This window comes from Vigna radiata, chromosome 7 (assembly GCF_000741045.1).
Source record: "Vigna radiata var. radiata cultivar VC1973A chromosome 7, Vradiata_ver6, whole genome shotgun sequence".
Lineage (NCBI taxonomy): Eukaryota > Viridiplantae > Streptophyta > Magnoliopsida > Fabales > Fabaceae > Vigna > Vigna radiata.
The window spans coordinates 54,408,163-54,427,230 of NC_028357.1; the positions used below are offsets into that span (position 1 = coordinate 54,408,163).

A 19,068-nucleotide genomic window follows, 5' to 3' on the forward strand; every position below is an offset into this window, starting at 1 on the left:
CACCGGTTAATTATAGAGCAATACTTGAGTGTCACTTTAGTCACTTTAATAATCTCCTATTAATGTGAATGACTCATACAAGTAATGATTAACTTATATTCTAGCAGAAAAAACTCTTGTTTATGTACAAGGAACTTTCATTTCTCTTTTAACTAACCAGAAACAAGTTGTGTTAAGCCAACACAGAGTGAAGAAGAAATATGCAGTTTCACCACTAACTAAAATAAAAATTCATGCATGACTCACTTAAGAAGTCTATCCTAAGAAAAAAACACTAAGGAAAAATTCAGAAAAAAAAGAACTTAATAACTATATCCAAAATAAGATCATAACTATATTATTACAGTTATATATCCAAAATAACTATACTAGCATATAATAAGTTCTATATAAATTTCTTTGAGGAATTAAAAGCTGACGACAAAACTACAATTGCTTTTGGAAGATAGAAGCTAAACCTAGTTTCCACGATTATATATATCCATACAACTGCATTAACATCTCTCCTAAAGTACATCACCATTTGATTCCTCATTTGTTGTAACATTAGAGGTAGTCATCGCAAAAGAAAAACAACAAACACAAGACACAAGCATAAGATAAGGTAAGCTAAATTATAAAAGAAACAAACATGTAATCGTAAAACCGATTTCATTATAAAATAACATATGTTTCAAACATTCATATAATAATCAAACATACAGTTATAGACTCTTTAGACTCAATTATCCTGATACATGTATTTAATATCCGAATCATTGGAGACATGCACTTGGTGACCTTTACTGCTTTGCAGAGCTATTATCAATGGATTTCACCCTACCACTTACAAGGTCAATCCTCTTCGCGTCTAAGGTCATTATCCTACCTTCAGACTAGGATATCTTGCTACTCTAACCACATAAATCATTATACTATATACGAATATGAATGATTATTAGAGTGTCATGATATCTCATTACTTGAATCCTTACATCAAAACATACATAAAAAATACCATCATAGAATCTCCTTACGAGATTCCTGGAATTACACCAAACACATAAATTCCTCCATAACTTGATTCCACATCAAGTTCCTAATACCAAACAACAACTCATTTGTATTCCTCCCTACTAATTGATATCCTTGATGATCAATTACAACTAACATATATTTTCATACATACTCATATTTATTAGCAAACATATCATTATACACATGCCTATTCGTCCATAAATCAATAAGTCATTCGTAAACAACAATAATAACAAAAAGGCACAACCAGAGAATGTGATAAACAACAAAACAGACACGCTCAACAATAATAGGGTGGCGTTCAACACTAATTAAGCTCCAGGAAAAAGTGGTGCTCAGCGACGACGCTAAGCGTTGAAGCTCTCAGCGAGTGGCATTCAGCGGTAAAACAATTACAAGTAACTGGTGATCATGAACAGCTTTAAGCAATTCATCCCGAGGGTGGTACATGGTAACTTTTCCCTCTCCTCCTGAAGTGCCTCCAGAGCTCACTTTGCTCTGGACTTTTCATAATCAAATTTATCTCCATCCATTATTGTGCCTTGACAAAATCAATCTGGTCCTCAAACACATACTGATAATCATCACAGACTTGTTTTTTACTTTTTAAACCAAACCTCAGCATTGCCTTTCCAATTTGATGTTCCTCCCAAGCCTTTTGTTCAAGAAATGGATTCATTTTATCCTCAGCATTTGGATCCCTGCAACGCTGCATAGCCTCATAAAATCTCTTCTCCTGATTAACACCACCTTCCTCATCATAAGTTTCTGGCATTCCATAGTCTTTTTTTATGATTGTCAGACCTTCTAGATGGAGTAGTAGTTATTGAAGATTTATCCACAGATTCATCGTCACTGTCTGTCATCACCCTTCAAAATTATGTAAGTCTTCTGCTTCCTGGCCAACATTACAACTTCTCTCTCTTGTTTCTGATATTGATTTAATCCAGATGATTGGAGAGGAACTTTTGAATAAATTTCTTTCGCAAATGCATGAGTATCCATTAACCGGATCCCGAACTCCAGACTATCATCACCCGCCATTGTCACTTATATGCATTAAGACCTCTAATTCAACGTGATCAAACAGGAGAATCCTAATTGTTCAATGAATTGAAATTTCCTAAAAGAAATTCAACAAAACAACAAAAACCCCAATTTGAGAAAACCTTAACCTTAGATCTTTACCTGTTCCTGCAAAATGCTGACTGCTCTGAACCCAAAAACAAATAAAAAATAAATAATATGATTCAAGTTAACTATTTAAGCTAGAAAATTCTTGTGATTAAGTCTTGAATGTGCTTTTAAATTTATAGATTTGTTATAAATCATATATCTCCAAAAATACAAAAATAATAATAAAATATAAATACTTTTATCTTTTTCTAAAATATCTTATAAATCTATTAATTAAATCATGACTATATCTGATTATATATCTTTAATACATAAAGATAATAATAAAATATAAATACTTTTATCTTTTTCTAAAATATCTTATAAATTACAAACTCTATTAATTAAATCATGACTATATCTGATTATATATCTTTAATACATAAAGATAATAATAAAATATAAATATTTTTATTTTCCACAATTTTTTTTATATTGCAAGATTTACAAATTAAATCAAAACTTACCCAATTCGATCTAAAGATTAAATTTTGTGTTTTAAATTAAAAATATTAATAAAATAAATTAGTAAAACATATACTTACCGTATGATGTTATATACGTAATATAATAGTAAAAAGGGAATAACAACATTAATATAATAATGTGATGTGACGGTTTTTTTTATAATGTGCTAAGAAAGCGAGTGAACTTATATTGTAAAGGAATATGACAGCAATACTTTTTTTTGCATTTTTCGAGCAACAATAGTTTTTTCTTTTATACATGCAAATTTAAAGCACTTTTGAGTCGCAGTCAAATTGAAAATTGAGAATTTAATAAATTTATATATGATCATTAAAATATGAATAAAATTCGTTAATTACACACCACTCATTATATTCTCTCTACTTCAATAAATTTATTTAAATAGTATATTTTTAAATGACTTATATTTACATAGATTATTTATGGAAAATTAATTTATATGAAATTAAAAAACTAGAATAAACAATTAATAAAATGCATCACAAATTGAAACATCTTTTTTTATATTGCGGGAAGAAGAAATATTAGTGTTACAGGAAAAAAGGTTGGTGAAGTGGCAGAAACTGATTGCAAAGAGAAAAAAAAACCACCAGAAATAAAATGAGTGGTTCCCGCCAGAGCTAAAACCCTAATGCCAGTTAGTGACAGTAATTACTAATAAATAAAGCGTCACGTTTACTCGGTTTTCAAAACTAACGGTGTGTTTGGTTGTGAGTCCTGAAACCAGAGGCACTTAGTATATAGCTTCCACGTTTTGGTAAGTGTTCGACGCAAAAGGAGGTGATAATTTAACGATTAACCAAACACGTACTAACTGTACTAGTAGTGTTGCGACATAAACCCTGACCTGTCACCACTGTCAACACCATAAACCCTAACTAGATTTTGTAATTCTCTTGTGAGTTTTGAGCAGCCACCGGCAGAATCTCAAAAAATGGACCCCAAAAACGTGAAATCTGACCTTGTTCTCATCCTCGATTACGGTTCCCAATACACGCACCTCATCACTCGCCGAATCCGTAGTCTCTCCGTCTTCTCTCTCTGCATCTCCGGCACCTCCTCCCTCGCCACAATCACCGACCTCAACCCCTCCGTCGTCATTCTCTCCGGCGGTCCCCACTCTGTTCACACCCCCGACTCCCCCTCCTTCCCCGATGGCTTCCTTTCCTGGGCCCGCTCCCATGGCGTCGTTGTCCTCGGCATCTGCTACGGTCTCCAACTCCTCGTCCAGCGCCTCGGCGGCGACGTCCGAGTCGGACACAAGCAGGAGTACGGCCGCATGGAAATCTGCGTCGACAAACCCTCCGCGCTCTTCCCGTCCGGGAAAGTTGGTAAACGACAGGTCGTTTGGATGAGCCACGGCGACGAGGCTGTCACGCTCCCCGATGGCTTCCACGTCATCGCCCGCAGCGACCAGGGCGCTGTCGCTGCCATCGAAAATCCCTCCGCTAAGTTCTATGGCCTCCAGTATCATCCTGAGGTAGTTTTTTGGAAACATACTTTCAATTGCATAGAATATGATTCTTGCCCATCTAATTTTGGTTTCAAATCATTTGGTTTTGGAGATAGTGTTTTGTCGTCTTAACATTAGTATCATATCTTAATCTTCAATGAAAGATATTTGTGGTTTCTAAAGTTTTATGAACTACGTCAAGATTTTTGCAGAAAAAAATTGAGATATTCTGGTCACTAACGACGTATTTTGGCTATTTTAATCTTATGTGGTGTTCGTTAGGGATTAATTTTGGGTGTTTTCTTGTGTAGGTGACGCATACAGCGGAAGGAATGGAAACCTTGCGGCATTTTCTGTTTGATGTCTGTGGCGTGGAAGCAGGGTGGAACATGGAGGATGTGATGGAGGAGGAGATAAAGGTGATTAATGATACGGTGGGGCCTGATGAGCATGTCATATGTGCTTTGTCTGGTGGTGTGGATTCCACTGTTGCTGCAACTCTTGTGCATAAGGCTATTGGCGGTAGGCTTCATTGCGTGTTTGTGGATAATGGGTTGCTTAGGTATAAGGAGAGGGAGCGTGTGATGGAGACCTTTGAGAAGGATCTTCATCTGCCAGTTGTGTGTGTTGATGCCGTGGATCAGTTTCTTACGAAGTTGAAAGGTGTGACGGATCCGGAGACTAAGAGGAAGATTATTGGGAAGGAGTTTATTTGTATTTTTGATGCATTTGCCCAGGAGCTTGAAGCTAAGCTGGGAAAGAAGCCGGCTTACTTGGTTCAAGGGACGTTGTATCCGGATGTGATTGAATCTTGCCCTCCACCTGGGACTGGGAGAACCCACTCCCATACCATTAAAAGTCATCATAATGTTGGAGGTCTTCCGAAGGACATGAAATTGAAGCTTATTGAACCGCTTAAGCTACTATTCAAGGATGAGGTCTTACTTTTTACTTTTGATCAACTGGCTTGTTTGAATGGCTTGGATTCTCATGTTATGTAATACATTTTTTCTGTTCGTGTGAATTTAGGTTCGTCAATTAGGGAAGATCTTGAATGTTCCCGAGGCATTTCTAAAACGCCATCCATTCCCTGGGCCTGGTCTCGCTGTGAGAGTTTTGGGTGATGTGACTGAAGGAAATGCTTTAGATATTCTCCGACAGGTATATGAATTTTTTATTTTTTTGTGCCTGTGTATATTTTGTGTTGATTGATGATTACCCTTTGGTGTTTACCTTTGAAAATTGTTTTTTAGGTTGATGAGATCTTCATCCAGTCAATCAAGGATGCTGGACTCTATGATTCAATATGGCAAGCTTTTGCAGTTTTCTTGCCTGTTCGATCAGTTGGTGTTCAAGGTGATCAAAGAACACACTCCCATGTTGTTGCTCTTAGAGCTGTTACAAGTCAAGATGGAATGACTGCAGACTGGTAAGATTTGAACTCTACTGTTTGGCTATGCTGCTGCTTAACTTTTTTATATTTCCCTTATTAATACTGAATGTGCTTCATCGGCTAATGTACATGCTAAAAAAATATTTTGTTGTCCTGTGCTCCTTAGCCTTATTTTTTATTTTTATTTAATTGTGTACTAAATTACCAATTGTTGGTTGAAATGTTTCTGGTAAACTATTGAATGGAACAAATAAACTTTGTAAATAAAGTTTGTTAGGCGTATGATGACATGATATTCTGCTTGTTCAATATTGTTGCGGTGGTATGTTATTTGACACGAGAAGGGGACAATATCCCTTCCTTTCCCAGAATTTAAATTACTTATAAGTGAAGAATAAAAATTTGAATGATTTCAGATAAAATGGTGTCAGCTTATCATTTCATTATGTGATATCACGATCTACAAGTTTTTTAAAATTATCCTATTGAGTTCAAATAATCTTTTCCTCTAACTGCATGATGAAACAAATTTCAGGTACTACTTTGAGCACAAGTTTCTTGACGACGTAGCCAGAAAGATTTGTAATGGTGTTCGTGGTGTAAACCGTGTTGTGCAAGACATTACCTCAAAGCCACCATCAACCATTGAATGGGAATAATTAGCATTTATGGTTTTTATTTTACAAAAGTTGAGGCATTATCAAGTTGTATATGCGCTAAGGCTGTGACTAATTTCTTATTTGATTTTCTTAGTTTGGAGGGATGTTATGGGAGCGGGAATTTCTAGTGGAATTGATGATTGTTGTGACTGTGATTGGAATAGGAGTTTAGAGGACCATAACCTAAATTATTACATTGTAATGATTTTTTGCCCCATGAATCAATTTTATTGATGTAGTTTTTGAACATGGGATTGGAGTTTGGATGTTGGCATTTTCAGGATGTATTCGAACTCTGATAAGTATATCGTTATTCTCTATGATTGTTGTGCTAACAAAATTGACAATTTTCAGAACATTAAAAATAAAACTACACTTTTGATAGAACAACAGTTTTTATAAATTTTATGGATTATTTTAGTAATTAACTAGTGTTAAACTTGTGTATACAATTTGGGTTGATGTTAGTTCTTTATGTGTTTATTGAGTTAGTAAGTATGTATTATATTAAAAGAAACTTAGAGATTGAAAAAAATGAATATATATTTTTCACTTTATAATTAAGTTTCAAGTAGAACCAATAAAAGGTTTTTAAGTTTATAATTAAGTTATGGGAAAAATGATTTTAGAAAGTTAATATGTTTGTAAAAGAATATAGAAGTAGATTTTTTAAAAGTATAAATGATAGAGAGTATGTAAAAAAATACTTAAAACCGAAATATGAAGGTTTGACTATGTAGAAAAAAATGTCAAGTAAAAATACAAAGGTTTGGTGATGTAGAAGAAAAAATGTAAAGAGTAGGTGATGTGAAAAACATAATGCAAAAACTCTAGAAATAAGAAGGTTAAAGGATGTAGAAGAATGTAAATATATTTATATATAAATTTATATATATATATATATATATAAATATTTTTTTTGAAATTTATACATTAAATCATTTCACTTAAATATTCAAATTAATTTTATTTTTCAATTTAAAGTTTAAAAAATAATTATTTTAAATTTATAATTTTTAAAAAATATAAAAAATGCAAATGTAAAGTGAAACTTTTAATTTTCATTCAATATATATTATTTAAAAATTTATCGTGTCACCTTACATATTTAATTTTTTAAATTATAAATTTAAAATAGAGATCTTTTATTCAAATTAAAAGTGTAAAAAAAATAAAACTATTTTGAAGATTTATGTGAAGTAATTTGATATATAAATTTTAAAAAATTATTTTAAGCTCTATATATATATATAAGTAATAATGAGACTTAATTACTGATTTTCTCGTTTCTTAACAAGAAATAACACTGATTCATTAAAAAAAAAATTCAATTGAATCAAAATTTTAAATATCACAGTTAAATTGAGTATTGTTATATGACATGTAACATCTATTATGTTACATGACAATATCTTAACGTATGACAAAAAAAAAAATAAATAAATAAATAAACGTTAAAAAAGATCTAATTTGACCATTTTTAAAAACTAGAGGACGCGTCAAATAAAAATTATGGGGTCTAATTGAATTTTTAAATTAAATTGGAGGACCAAAACAAGATTTTTATAAAAATGAAATAAGAAATATTTTTCGTAAACATTATAAGTAAAGAAAATGACTCAGTATGTTGTTAAGAAAGAGAGATTATTGATAAGAACGGAATAAACAGAGAAGGAAATCAATTTCCTATTAACATTTTCAGATATTAGGGAATACATATATATACTAAAGCATACCATTTTTTAATGAACATTTTAAAGAACAATGCCTGTTCAATTTATATTGTTTGCAAACAAACTATTTAATTTTAATAAATAGACCACACTTACGAAGAATAAAAGAGAACAATATATGGAGGAAAAGAAAAGAAAAAGTAAAAAAGTAATTTTCATAAACATTATAAGTGAAGGAAATGAGTGGATATGATCTTAAAAGAGAGAGAATATTGATAAGAGCAGAATAAACAAAGAGGAAATTCAATTTTCAATTAAAATTTTCATAAATCAGTAAACAAATATATATACTAAAACATACAATTTTTTAACAAACATTTCAAGCAACAATACCTTTACAGTTTCTATTCTTTCTAAAATGCAATATAATTTTCATAAACAGGTTATGACGAAGATATAAGAAATATATGATGGAAAAGAAAAAGAAATAAAAAATAAGAAATAATTCTCATAAACATTATAAACGAAGGAAATGAATATATATGTAAGAAAGAGAATTAACTTTTTAACATGGGACCCACCTTTTTGTATCTGAGTTTAATCTTATATCATTCATTTTTACTGTATTTACTTATTAATATTAAGTTCAAAATAAAAATACAGCCAACACTGATTCAGATTCATGTAGTTAAAGAATGAACCTAGATGTATGAAAAATATATTGCATTGATGCTAATGTAATTTTTTATTAATTATCATCCAACGATTAAGTACATACAGATAGGTTTATTGCAATGTGTCATGTTTCTGGTAATTCATCTCAGAGGCAATTTCCAATACCAGTTTTTCAAGAACATGTGTCTCCAGCTCTACTGCTATATCTTCTGCATCAACTTGGATATTTAGCCATGAACCACGTCTTGCCAAGTCCATTTCAACAAGCTGTTCTAACGTTAAAGTTGATGGATGAGAGTGAAAGTGCAAGTTAACGAGTTCAGTGATCTCTTTAACCACAAGTTTCTTCAAAACATACGCTTGGACGTTTCCAACGTGAAGTGGGAAACCACTATTCTGGTATACCTGCATGAAACATTCTATGACACAGTCATGCAAGATTGTTCCACCAGAAAGTTGGCTAGGTTTTTCCTTCAGTTCAACAAAGGTGGTTGGATCCAGCAATTGGTCAGATGATCTCTTCAGAGTAAGGTTCAAAGCATGCAGAATTTCCCTTACATAGTCTATGATGTCGTCCTTGGAGGAGACTAAATCGTTCATTGGATCAAAAGAGAGTCTTAAAAGGTCTTCAAAATGGTTCTCTTCAATTTTTTCATGCATTCTCTTTTCTGGTGACTCATCTGTGCAAGTCCTAAACTGTCAACTTGGTTTGACAATAGAGAGACAAGAAAAAGAAATTTTAGTATGTCCAGCTTTAAAACCGTATATACCTGGTTGAATAAGGTTGGTAACATCATCCTTAATAAAATGTTCATCAAAAGATTCATTATTAGGATGTTCGACTTTGTTTCCCATGTTTACAGTATTATCTGTTCTCTGACAGGATTGGCTTGATGAAACATCTGATGAAAAAGACAATGTCTGGATTTCTGGACGCAAATCCTAATAAACGTCAAATTTCATCATTCACATTAAGGATAAAAAAAATGACAGGAATAATTCAGATTTCTACGTCACTTCACAGTGAGAGTGAATGTCAAAAGCTATTTACCAGCAAAGATCCACTTCCTCCGATTATATTATTCATGTTGATGTTCTGAGTAGGACTGTCCATGTATCTGCCATCTGCTTCAGAAAAATTCTCTCATTAGACCATACTAAAGAAATGATGGATTGCATTGGTGGTAGACGAGACAGATATTTATTATATAGGGCATACCTCTAGGAATATCATAATATGCATGCAGATTGTGGTTAAGAACACTATTTTTAAGATTAATGTCTTCTTCAAAAGTTTCCTCGATTCCATAGTTCAACATCTGAGATCGACTCTTCCTACTTTCAACGTGCATTTTCAATATATTTTCTTCACGAGGGCTAACTGAAGTATTCTTACTGCAACTTTCACCAAAAGAAGCTGCTTCCTGACCCATACATAACGCAGAATCCTTGAACATGATAATGTTCTCCCTCTTCTTCTTCAAATCATGATATGAATTCAACCATTTTCCAGTATTACTAAGGGCATGAATTGGTGAGTTTCTTTCAGAAATTTCCAATTCTTGTGCTTTTTTTCCATCTCCCAGGCCCTTTGAACTGGAGGAAAGTCTACTTGGTATTCCATCAGCTGTCTTCAACTGCTGTTCTTGTCTCCTTACTTTCATAACATGCTTCAATGTTCTCTTTATACAACTGAAGGGAAAATGTGAAAGCCTAGTATTTTGTGCATTAGAACTGAAGCTATCAGGCGAATGTGGAGGACTTACAAAGCTTGTTTCTACAGAATTTTCCACATTAACTGTGCCAGGCTTCAAAACTACTATTCTGTTTGACCTCAAATCAGATCTATCAGAGGAATTAAAAGGTTTTGCACATTGTGTAGCATCAGTATTTTGAGGCTTATTTAATCTACTCGTCATTTTCTGCCTTGCATGCTGGCATGGTTCTTTCACTTGAGAACTCTGTAATTCCTGAATCTGTTTTACTAACAAAGAATTTGGATCTTGCAGAAGTTTAATGAAAAGTTCCTTGTTTGTATATAAAATCTGTAAAGCATCCAGGAATTGATTAGGCTGGCAGCCCGCTCCATCTTTGCCTTGATAATGTGTATTGACAAACCTGTGATCAACGATCATCTTTTTTACTTCATTTTCCCAATCTGCTACCTCATCATTCACCATGCTGTTGATACTTCTACAGATGTAATCTCTTCTTCTGGAACTAACCTGTAATTACAATTCTCTGTCAGTGCTATTGTGCTCTCCATATGAGAGGAATGCATGGTAACACTTTTTGCCGAATCTGGCTATCTATACGAGACAATTTTAAAGGTTAAACAAAAATTCTAGGTTCATAATGTATGGATTTTTCTTCTTCACGAAACCAGTCGCCAGATCATCAAAACAGGACACTTATTGTTTAGACCAAGGCTGAAGGTGATGATTTTGAAATGTATACTAGGATGTAAGTCTTCCGGCCATCATCACAGTGAAATTTTTTTTAAGGCATTCAAGATTTAAAGTGATACAGTATTAAAAGATTTCTTCATGTTACAAAGTCCTAAACACTACCCCTACACTAATTAATTTGAGATAAAAAAAAAAGGGTAGTGAAAGAAAAAGAGTAAAATGTCAGAACAAAATAAGATGGCTAATGTCAAGGAAGATGTTTTCCTCTCTGTACAAAAGATATGGTTAACAAACTTCCTAGACGTTTAAATTGAAATAACAAGTACACTTGATGAGTAATGAGATATAAGCACACTACAGGTGATCAGTACAGTATCACGAGCAACTTAAAGAACACGTAAACAGATGAGAGAAGAGGTAAAATAGTGTTAAAAGGGTAAAAGCATCATGCATGGGAAGATAAAACTTTTTAATTAGAATCTTAAAAGCAAGGGCTCTTAGAAAAGGAAGTGTGTTTGATCAGAACTTACACCAATTTGAAGGCACTTCTCATCAACTGTGCTGGCCTCACCTGAGTTACTTCTGGATTTTCCATTTTCTGCAGCTTGGAAAAAAGATGCAGAAAACTTACAATTGATTTTTTATATGTAAGGTTTAAGCAAAATAAAAAAATGGGAAATGAAGGCACACGTTGGCCCAAAAATCTTCATTTTAAAATCGTACCGTATTTTCTTTTACCCTTTTCAATGCCAAACAAAGAAATATCTTACCATTAGCATGAGCATTCAAATGCCTCCTACTGGAAACCAATCTTCTGTCGGAACGACTTTCACGAAAATTAAAGATTCTAAACATTCGCCACGTACAGCCTGTCTCGTACGTTTGGTTAACCCGAGTAGGAGATCTTTTCGCCATGATAAGGAGGAAAGCTTTTATCTGCGATCTTCTAGTCAAATTTAATGGGAAAAACACCAAGTCTGTGCAAGCACGGAAATAAGGAAAGGTTAATCCTTGTAATTGAGAAGTAACAAGTTATGTTCAGCTTCAGAATGTCATCCAAAAGACAGTTTACAAACACCAGAATCCAAAGTACTAACTGATAATCAGTTTCAAACCCCACAAAAAAATTTAAACTAGGAAGAGTTCAATTTTACAATCGAATGATCATACTTTCTAGAACTAAACAAGTATACCTATATATTGATCTATAACCAATTGAGAATTTGCATATTCACCAATCACCGAACAAAATTGAAATATAAGAATGAAAAATAATCCACTTTGTCTGTTCGTAAAACAAAATACGTGAAGATCAGAGTTATTTAATTCCTAAAGTCTTCTTCTTTTTGTGCTTAGTTAAGGTTAACATTGTAACTGTAAGGATATATGAATCGAATGTGAGAGATACATACCTGGTTGTAATACCCAAATGCACGTTCTCCCAGAGCTTAAACAAGAGCATGAAAATGTAGATCTAGAGTGGAAAGTGGAAGTGTGAAACGAAAAAACATGTGTGTGTAAATAGTGAAAGGAATCTGATTGGAACACCAAATATTATGACAGTGACTAGTAAATCGTAAAATAATTAGTGGTGGAGGAAAGCTTTTGGTTGAAGGCAACTTGGCTTGCTTTTGTTTCGTTATCTGAAACTTTTCTCGACATGTCCACCAATTCTGTGCAATTGCAGTAACAAATCCAAATGCACCCTCCTTTGCATGTCTTTCATTGTCTGAGTGTCAATGTCTCAGAGTACTGGGATTCACTAAAGGGTGGTCTTTGATATACATATGTTCAGAGAATGAACTTCTGACAACATGTTTAAGGTTGAAGGAATGTGATTATATGACCATACAAAGTCCATTAACGGAAAATTGGTATTAGTAGCAATCAAAGTATGATGTTGGTCCTCCTTTCGGAGTTGTGCTGTTGAATGGAGCTATCCGAGTACCGAAAACGGTGTCGTTTAAAGGAATCTTCCCTTTTGCTGGAGTAGACGTGTTGCTTTCATTCATGTGTAAGGAGGGAACACCCTGGCCCCTGTTCCTTGTCTTGCTACCACTGTCAACCCTTCATGCTTCTGCCTTTGGTCCCGCACTCACTTATTATGAGATTATCTTTTATTTTCACATCTCATGTAACAACAACAGAGAAAGACGTAAATGGAATTTGGGCCGAGCCCAAGGAAAAGAAAACTGCAATTAGGCCCAATGTGAGTCCAAACAAAAAAAATTTCTAAAACCCAAAGAAACCCCTTGAGCGTTGTCGCGACTGCCACTCCCTTTGATGGCGTTATCATTTCTTCGTGTTTCGCAGTTGGTTTCTCCAACTCCTACAGCTGCAACTGCAACTACTACTACTACTACTACTACATCCACTGTAGTGAAGTTCCAACACTTTCGTAGACCTTCTGACTTCACACTCTTCTTTCGCTCTTCAATTTTATGTCCATTGGTTAGGGCCATTGGGCCTGATGGGAGGTTCTACCCAAGCCCAGGTGACGACGACCCACCGGAGGCTGCCGAGGACTCCTCCCATGGCTTCTCCACCTTCCAACAAATTCAGCAGCAAGCGGAACGCGCGCGCCAGATCGAAGAGGAAGACTACAAGAACAACCAGGCCACGTACCTCGCCGCCATCGCCGACGTCGAAGACGCCCCCGATAACGTCGACTTCGACACCTCTGGCGACGACCTCTTCGGCGATATCGACAAAGCCATCGCGCTCAAGCGCAAGGAGTTCGTCTCCCAAGGCCTTCTCGAGCCGAATCCCCCCAAACAAGACCAGCTGGTCGCTGCAGCCGCCGTGGATGAACTTCAGGCGGATGAGCTCGGCGATTTGGAGGAAATTGAACGGCTCCAGGGACTCACCGGTAATGGTAATGGTAACGGAAGCTTGAGTGAATCTCCGTTTGAATTGGATTTTGACAGTTACGGGAAAAGCAAGGTTAGAATTGTAGACGGAAAGTTCAAGATGAGTTTGGCTGAGCTTTTAGATGAGAGTAAGGTCGTGCCGGTGTCGGTTTCCGGTGATTTAGAAGTCGAAATCACCGGAATTCAGCACGATTCGCGGATTGTTAATTCCGGGGATTTGTTTGTGTGTTGTGTTGGGCGTAAAACCGACGGACATTTGTTTCTTTCCGAGGCTGATAAGAGAGGTGCGGTTGCGGTTGTGGCTAGTAAAGAGGTTGATATTGAGGATACTTTGGGGTGTAAGGCTTTGGTTATTGTGGAAGATACTAATGCTGTTCTTCCTGCTCTGGCTGCGTCGTTTTATAAACATCCTTCCACTAAAATGGCAGTGATTGGGATAACTGGGACTTATGGAAAAACGACCGCCACTTGTTTGATTAAAAGTTTGTATGAATCCATGGGACTACGCACTGGGATGTTGAACTCGGTTGCCTCTTTTGTCCACGGGGATAATAAGTTGGAGTTGGGTAGCGGGGCGTTGGATGCTGTTTTGGTTCAGAACTTGATGGCGAAGATGATTCACAACGGGACTGAGGCGGTGGTCATGGAGGCAGGTTCTCATGGCCTGGAGGAGGGGAAGTATGATGAGGTTGATTTTGACATCGCTGTTTTCACAAACTTGAGTCAGGACAAGGAGGGCGACAGAAATGCGCAGGCTAAGTTGTTCTCGAGAATGGTGGATCCTGAGAGGCATAGGAAGGTTGTTAACATTGATGATCCGAACGCGCCATTTTTTGTGTCGCAGGGGAGTCAGGAGGTTCCTGTTGTGACGTTTGCGATGGAGAATAAGGATGCAGATGTTCATCCATTGAAGTTTGAACTTTCTCTGTTTGAGACTCAGGTGTTGGTTAATACTCCCACAGGGATACTGGAGATTTCTTCAGGTTTGCTTGGGAAGCATAATATTTACAACATTCTTGCGGCTGTAGCGGTTGGGATTGCTGTTGGGGCGCCATTAGAGGACATTGTTAGAGGAATTGAAGAGGTTGATGCGGTTCCTGGGAGGTGTGAATTGATTGATGAGGAACAGGCGTTTGGGGTGATAGTGGACCATGCCAGTACTCCTGATTCGTTGTCTAGATTGCTTGATTCTGTAAGAGAGCTAGGACCTCGCAGGATCATAACTGGTATGTTTGTGTTGTGTTACTGTTTCGTTTATTGCTGTGGAAAATTTCCTCTATAATTTTGTTTTGGACTTGAAGAAACTGTACCAAAGCATTTTTCTTTTGGAACGTTAAAACTGCATACTTCTTCACATGCCGTTGAGTTCGAAGACTTGGATTATTTTATTGAAATATGCTCTCTTTATTGTGCATCTCACAATTCCTTGTTCATTTTTGAAGTCATTGGATGCTGTGGTGAGGGTGACAGGGGTAAGAGACCTGCGATGACCAAGATAGCAACAGATAAAAGTGAAGTGACCATGCTCACATCTGACAATCCCAAAAATGAAGACCCTTGTATGTATTTTGAACATTGAATATAGGTAATGTAGGAATATTTGTGCATGCTTTAATTAATTTGACATACTTTTTGTCTTTGTTTCCAGTGGATATATTGGATGATATGTTATCTGGGGTAGGATGGTCAATGCAAGACTACCTCAAATATGGAGAAAATGACTATTATCCACCTCTTCCAAATGGTCATAGACTTTTTCTCCATGACATTAGGAGGGTAGCTGTGCGAGCTGCGGTTGCAATGGGAGAGGAGGGCGATGTGGTTGTAAGTTAACGGAGCTCTATACTACTATTTTTCACCCTCTATTGTAGAATTGAGCTTAGTTGTGATGTCTCAGAAGTCACTTATTTGAAAGTATTTTGGTGTTTGTTACTGCAAAAAGGTTTTTTAGTTGTTTATTTTTTTAAAAAATTTGAATAATATTAAGATTTATATCAAAGTGATAGTTCTACGAAGCAGATTTTTCTTAGGAGGGAACATAGAAAACCAACAAGAAAGAACAACTATAGTCAAATATGCTGATTAAGAGAGAAAAAATAGGGAGAGGCTTAAATTTAAACATTGAAGAAACATAGAATAACTATTTGCCATGATCCACAACAAGAATCCTTCTCTTGCATGTGGATGAATTATCCTTCAACATCTAGCTTCAATGCTATTTCTTATCTATTTTCCATAGATCATTTTTATGTCCATCTATCATAGTTTCCTCCTGTATACCGAACATTCCAATTAGTTATTCAATGAAGTCAAGACTCGGTTCCGGTACACATGTTGGAATTCTAGCTTGACATTTTGGTAGCCTTGGACTGATTTAAGCCTTTACTATTGATACAACCCCATCCTAGTATAAGGGGCCCAAACCAAGCTAACCTTTCTCAATAATTTGTGGTTTTTGGAATTGAGAAAACTTCCTGTTAGCTGTCATTCTACTATTGATAACGTATTCTATGTAAGATTTAGATTCACTGTCTGAAAAAATAAAATACTTAGCGGAGTTTAGTAACCTGTAGACTCTTGTTTTGACATCTTTTGAATTAAATCTTTAAGAATATGATATCTTAAATAAATTGAAATAATGCACCAAAGGTTAACGTAAACAAAGAATTGTCAATTCGTTGGTCTTGTGATGCGTGCAACAAGTTTATACTTTTTTATGCATGGTGCAGGTGGTAACTGGCAAAGGCCATGAAGCATATCAAATAGAAGGTGATAAGAAGGAGTTTTTTGACGATCGAGAAGAGTGCCGAGAGGCATTGCAATATGTTGATGAGCTTCACCAAGCTGGAATAGATACAAGTGAATTTCCATGGAGGTAATGTAGAGTGTTTTCTGCTTCTATGCCCATTTGTTACTTGACAAAGCTGGTTATTGTCAAATTTCGAAGACCACACCTTAAACAAAAAAATTCACATGTTTATTTCTTTTTTTATCTCGTTACTGTTTCAGGTTACCAGAGAGCCATTGATATAATTCTAGCAAGTTTGCAGAAAAGGGCAAAAAGCTGGAAAGCGCAAGCCGGAAATAAATAGCCTTCAAATTCCAGCCAAAAAATTGCACGGTGCGCTTAGTACAGTTAGTTTATCCAACCGTTTAATTTTGTTTATACAAATGTAGTCATAATCTCTTTTTCCCTTTTCCACTGTAATTCTACGTCTTCTACCTAAATTATCAAGAGTAATGCATTAGCTTGCTTCCTCTTTCTTAGCTTTTTACAACTGTACACAAGCCATTTTTCTTCCTACCTTGTTTTTTTACGATACATCTTTCAATTTCTGTTCCAAATAAAATTCATACTTTTAGACTTAACAAAATATTAGAAACTATTAAAATATTTTTTAGAATTTTAAATGTGTGTTTAATATTTTTTGTTGAGTAAACAATTTTTAAATAATTAAATTAATAGATATTCACATATTATAATATATTTTTAAGTATACAATTAAAAAAGAAAGTAAATTACTGTAGTTATCTTCGAGATTTCTATGAAATTATGTGTGTGTATGTGTGTATATATATATATATATATATATATATATATATATATATATATATATATATATATATATTAATAACCTTTCTTATACTAACATACACTGTAATGCTTTTCAAATAACAAACGGGATAGTGTAATGTATAAAGAATGTTGATAAAATATTTTTAAAACAATTAAGAGAAATTGGTGTAAAGATTAAAAAATACAGAAAATAGTTTACAGAATTTTAAGAATATTTAGTGTAAGTCTACAAAAACTGGGGTTGAACTTAATATTGACTGTGCATCAATAAGCAGATGAAGCTTCAGAGTGTATTTTATTTCCATTTTGTGTGCATCAATAAACCATTCATTGAAATGCGAAGCACAAATTAGGAATCGCAGATTCTAAACAGAGCGTTGCAATAATACCCTGATCATGCAAATAATGGTGATGAGAGACACTTTGGTACTCCACCCGATCGTTTCCTGATGCACCCCAACGAGACTGTAGGAAATATAAAAAAACTTAATCAATAATTTAGTCCGTCATATAATTTATTCTTAATATGTTTTAAATATAATTAATTTATTTTTTTCATTAAATTGACTTTAATTTGAAAGATGTTATGTGTGAAAATTTAAGTCATATTAATTTTATCTTATAGTTCTCTTTTTAAAAATGATTTGAGATTTTGATATGTGACATATTTAAACGGTGTGATATATTTTAAATTTTGATATATAACAGTTTCAAATGCATTGAAGAATTAATTTGACTTTATTTAAAAAATATTGAATAAAAAAATACAGGAACCAAAGTAAATTATAGGAAGTAAGTTACTAATTAAGTTTATAAAGAAAGTCTTAATTAGGCTTTTGATTCATTTTTGTCCCTGTACTTTTTTTATTTAAGGGAATTCCGATTCTTTAAAAAAATTCAATTGAACTTTTTTTTTTTTAATAATTCAATATGGTGATTTATGTTAAATTAATATTAGTGTTGTTTGGAAGTGTTATATGTTAAATCCGAGTCTCATATCAAAATCTAACTTATTTGAATGAATCATGTGTCAAAATCTAAGTCATGTTTTACTTTCAAGGTAATATGTGTCAAAATTATATTATTAGAAAATAGAAAATGACTTAAATTTTGACAAGTAATGAACTTTACACATCACATTTTTAAATAGTGTTAACACTAATTTAATGAAAAGACCACGTTGAGTCTTCTTATAAAAAAAAATTCAATTGAGTAAGAAACAAATATAAAAACTATAAACAATTAAAGACCTAAATATAAGAATCGAATTACTGATTAAACTTCAAAAGAATTTTTTGACATAGTTTATGAAAAGATTCCACATTAAGTCAATAAAAGAAGTTTCCCATGTTTCATAAATTAAAAGTTTAGGTGTTATATTATCTATTACACTAACATTGTAGATTACAAATCACATAATTTGAAAATACCTTTCATATTATAGAATCTGAAATGAACGTTTTCACTTTCAAGGTATCTAATTCAAATTAACCTCTTTTTTTTTTCACTTAATGATTGATCAATCTTGAAGTGTGGTTTCTTCTCTTGTTTGTTTTATATCCTCATAGGCAATGCTTGTGTTGAGTAATGACGAAGCTATACTTCCCACAATAATTAGTATAATTTTATAAAGTTACCATCAACCCACATAAAAACATTTTAACCTAAGCTTTAAATA

General features: G+C 34.1%; 3 protein-coding genes across 4 annotated transcripts; 2 read left to right on the forward strand and 1 right to left on the reverse strand.

The window, feature by feature from the left end:
- The first annotated feature begins 3,412 nt into the window (after positions 1 to 3,412).
- LOC106765655 (GMP synthase [glutamine-hydrolyzing]) lies at positions 3,413 to 6,492 on the forward strand. Its single transcript, XM_014650342.2, has 5 exons — positions 3,413 to 4,162; positions 4,447 to 5,073; positions 5,165 to 5,296; positions 5,389 to 5,564; positions 6,064 to 6,492. Exons 1-5 carry the CDS (start codon positions 3,617 to 3,619, stop codon positions 6,185 to 6,187), a joined length of 1,605 nt encoding a protein of 534 aa, XP_014505828.1. The 5' UTR covers positions 3,413 to 3,616; the 3' UTR covers positions 6,188 to 6,492.
- A 2,074-nt stretch (positions 6,493 to 8,566) lies between these two features.
- On the reverse strand, positions 8,567 to 13,118 carry LOC106768413. 2 transcript variants are annotated; one of them, XM_014653562.2, is made up of 7 exons: positions 12,356 to 13,118; positions 11,714 to 11,920; positions 11,474 to 11,541; positions 9,755 to 10,760; positions 9,587 to 9,660; positions 9,306 to 9,477; positions 8,567 to 9,215 (listed from the first exon to the last, which is right to left on the reverse strand). In XM_014653562.2, exons 2-7 carry the CDS (start codon positions 11,856 to 11,858, stop codon positions 8,647 to 8,649), a joined length of 2,034 nt encoding a protein of 677 aa, XP_014509048.1. In that variant the 5' UTR covers positions 11,859 to 11,920; positions 12,356 to 13,118; the 3' UTR covers positions 8,567 to 8,646. The 2 variants fall into 2 exon arrangements, with proteins under 2 accessions (XP_014509048.1, XP_014509047.1); XM_014653561.2 differs by having other exon boundaries at positions 11,474 to 11,547.
- An 85-nt stretch (positions 13,119 to 13,203) lies between these two features.
- LOC106768412 (UDP-N-acetylmuramoyl-L-alanyl-D-glutamate--2,6-diaminopimelate ligase) lies at positions 13,204 to 17,115 on the forward strand. Its single transcript, XM_014653560.2, has 5 exons — positions 13,204 to 15,039; positions 15,256 to 15,372; positions 15,462 to 15,637; positions 16,543 to 16,688; positions 16,823 to 17,115. Exons 1-5 carry the CDS (start codon positions 13,227 to 13,229, stop codon positions 16,839 to 16,841), a joined length of 2,271 nt encoding a protein of 756 aa, XP_014509046.1. The 5' UTR covers positions 13,204 to 13,226; the 3' UTR covers positions 16,842 to 17,115.
- The last annotated feature ends 1,953 nt before the right edge of the window (positions 17,116 to 19,068 follow it).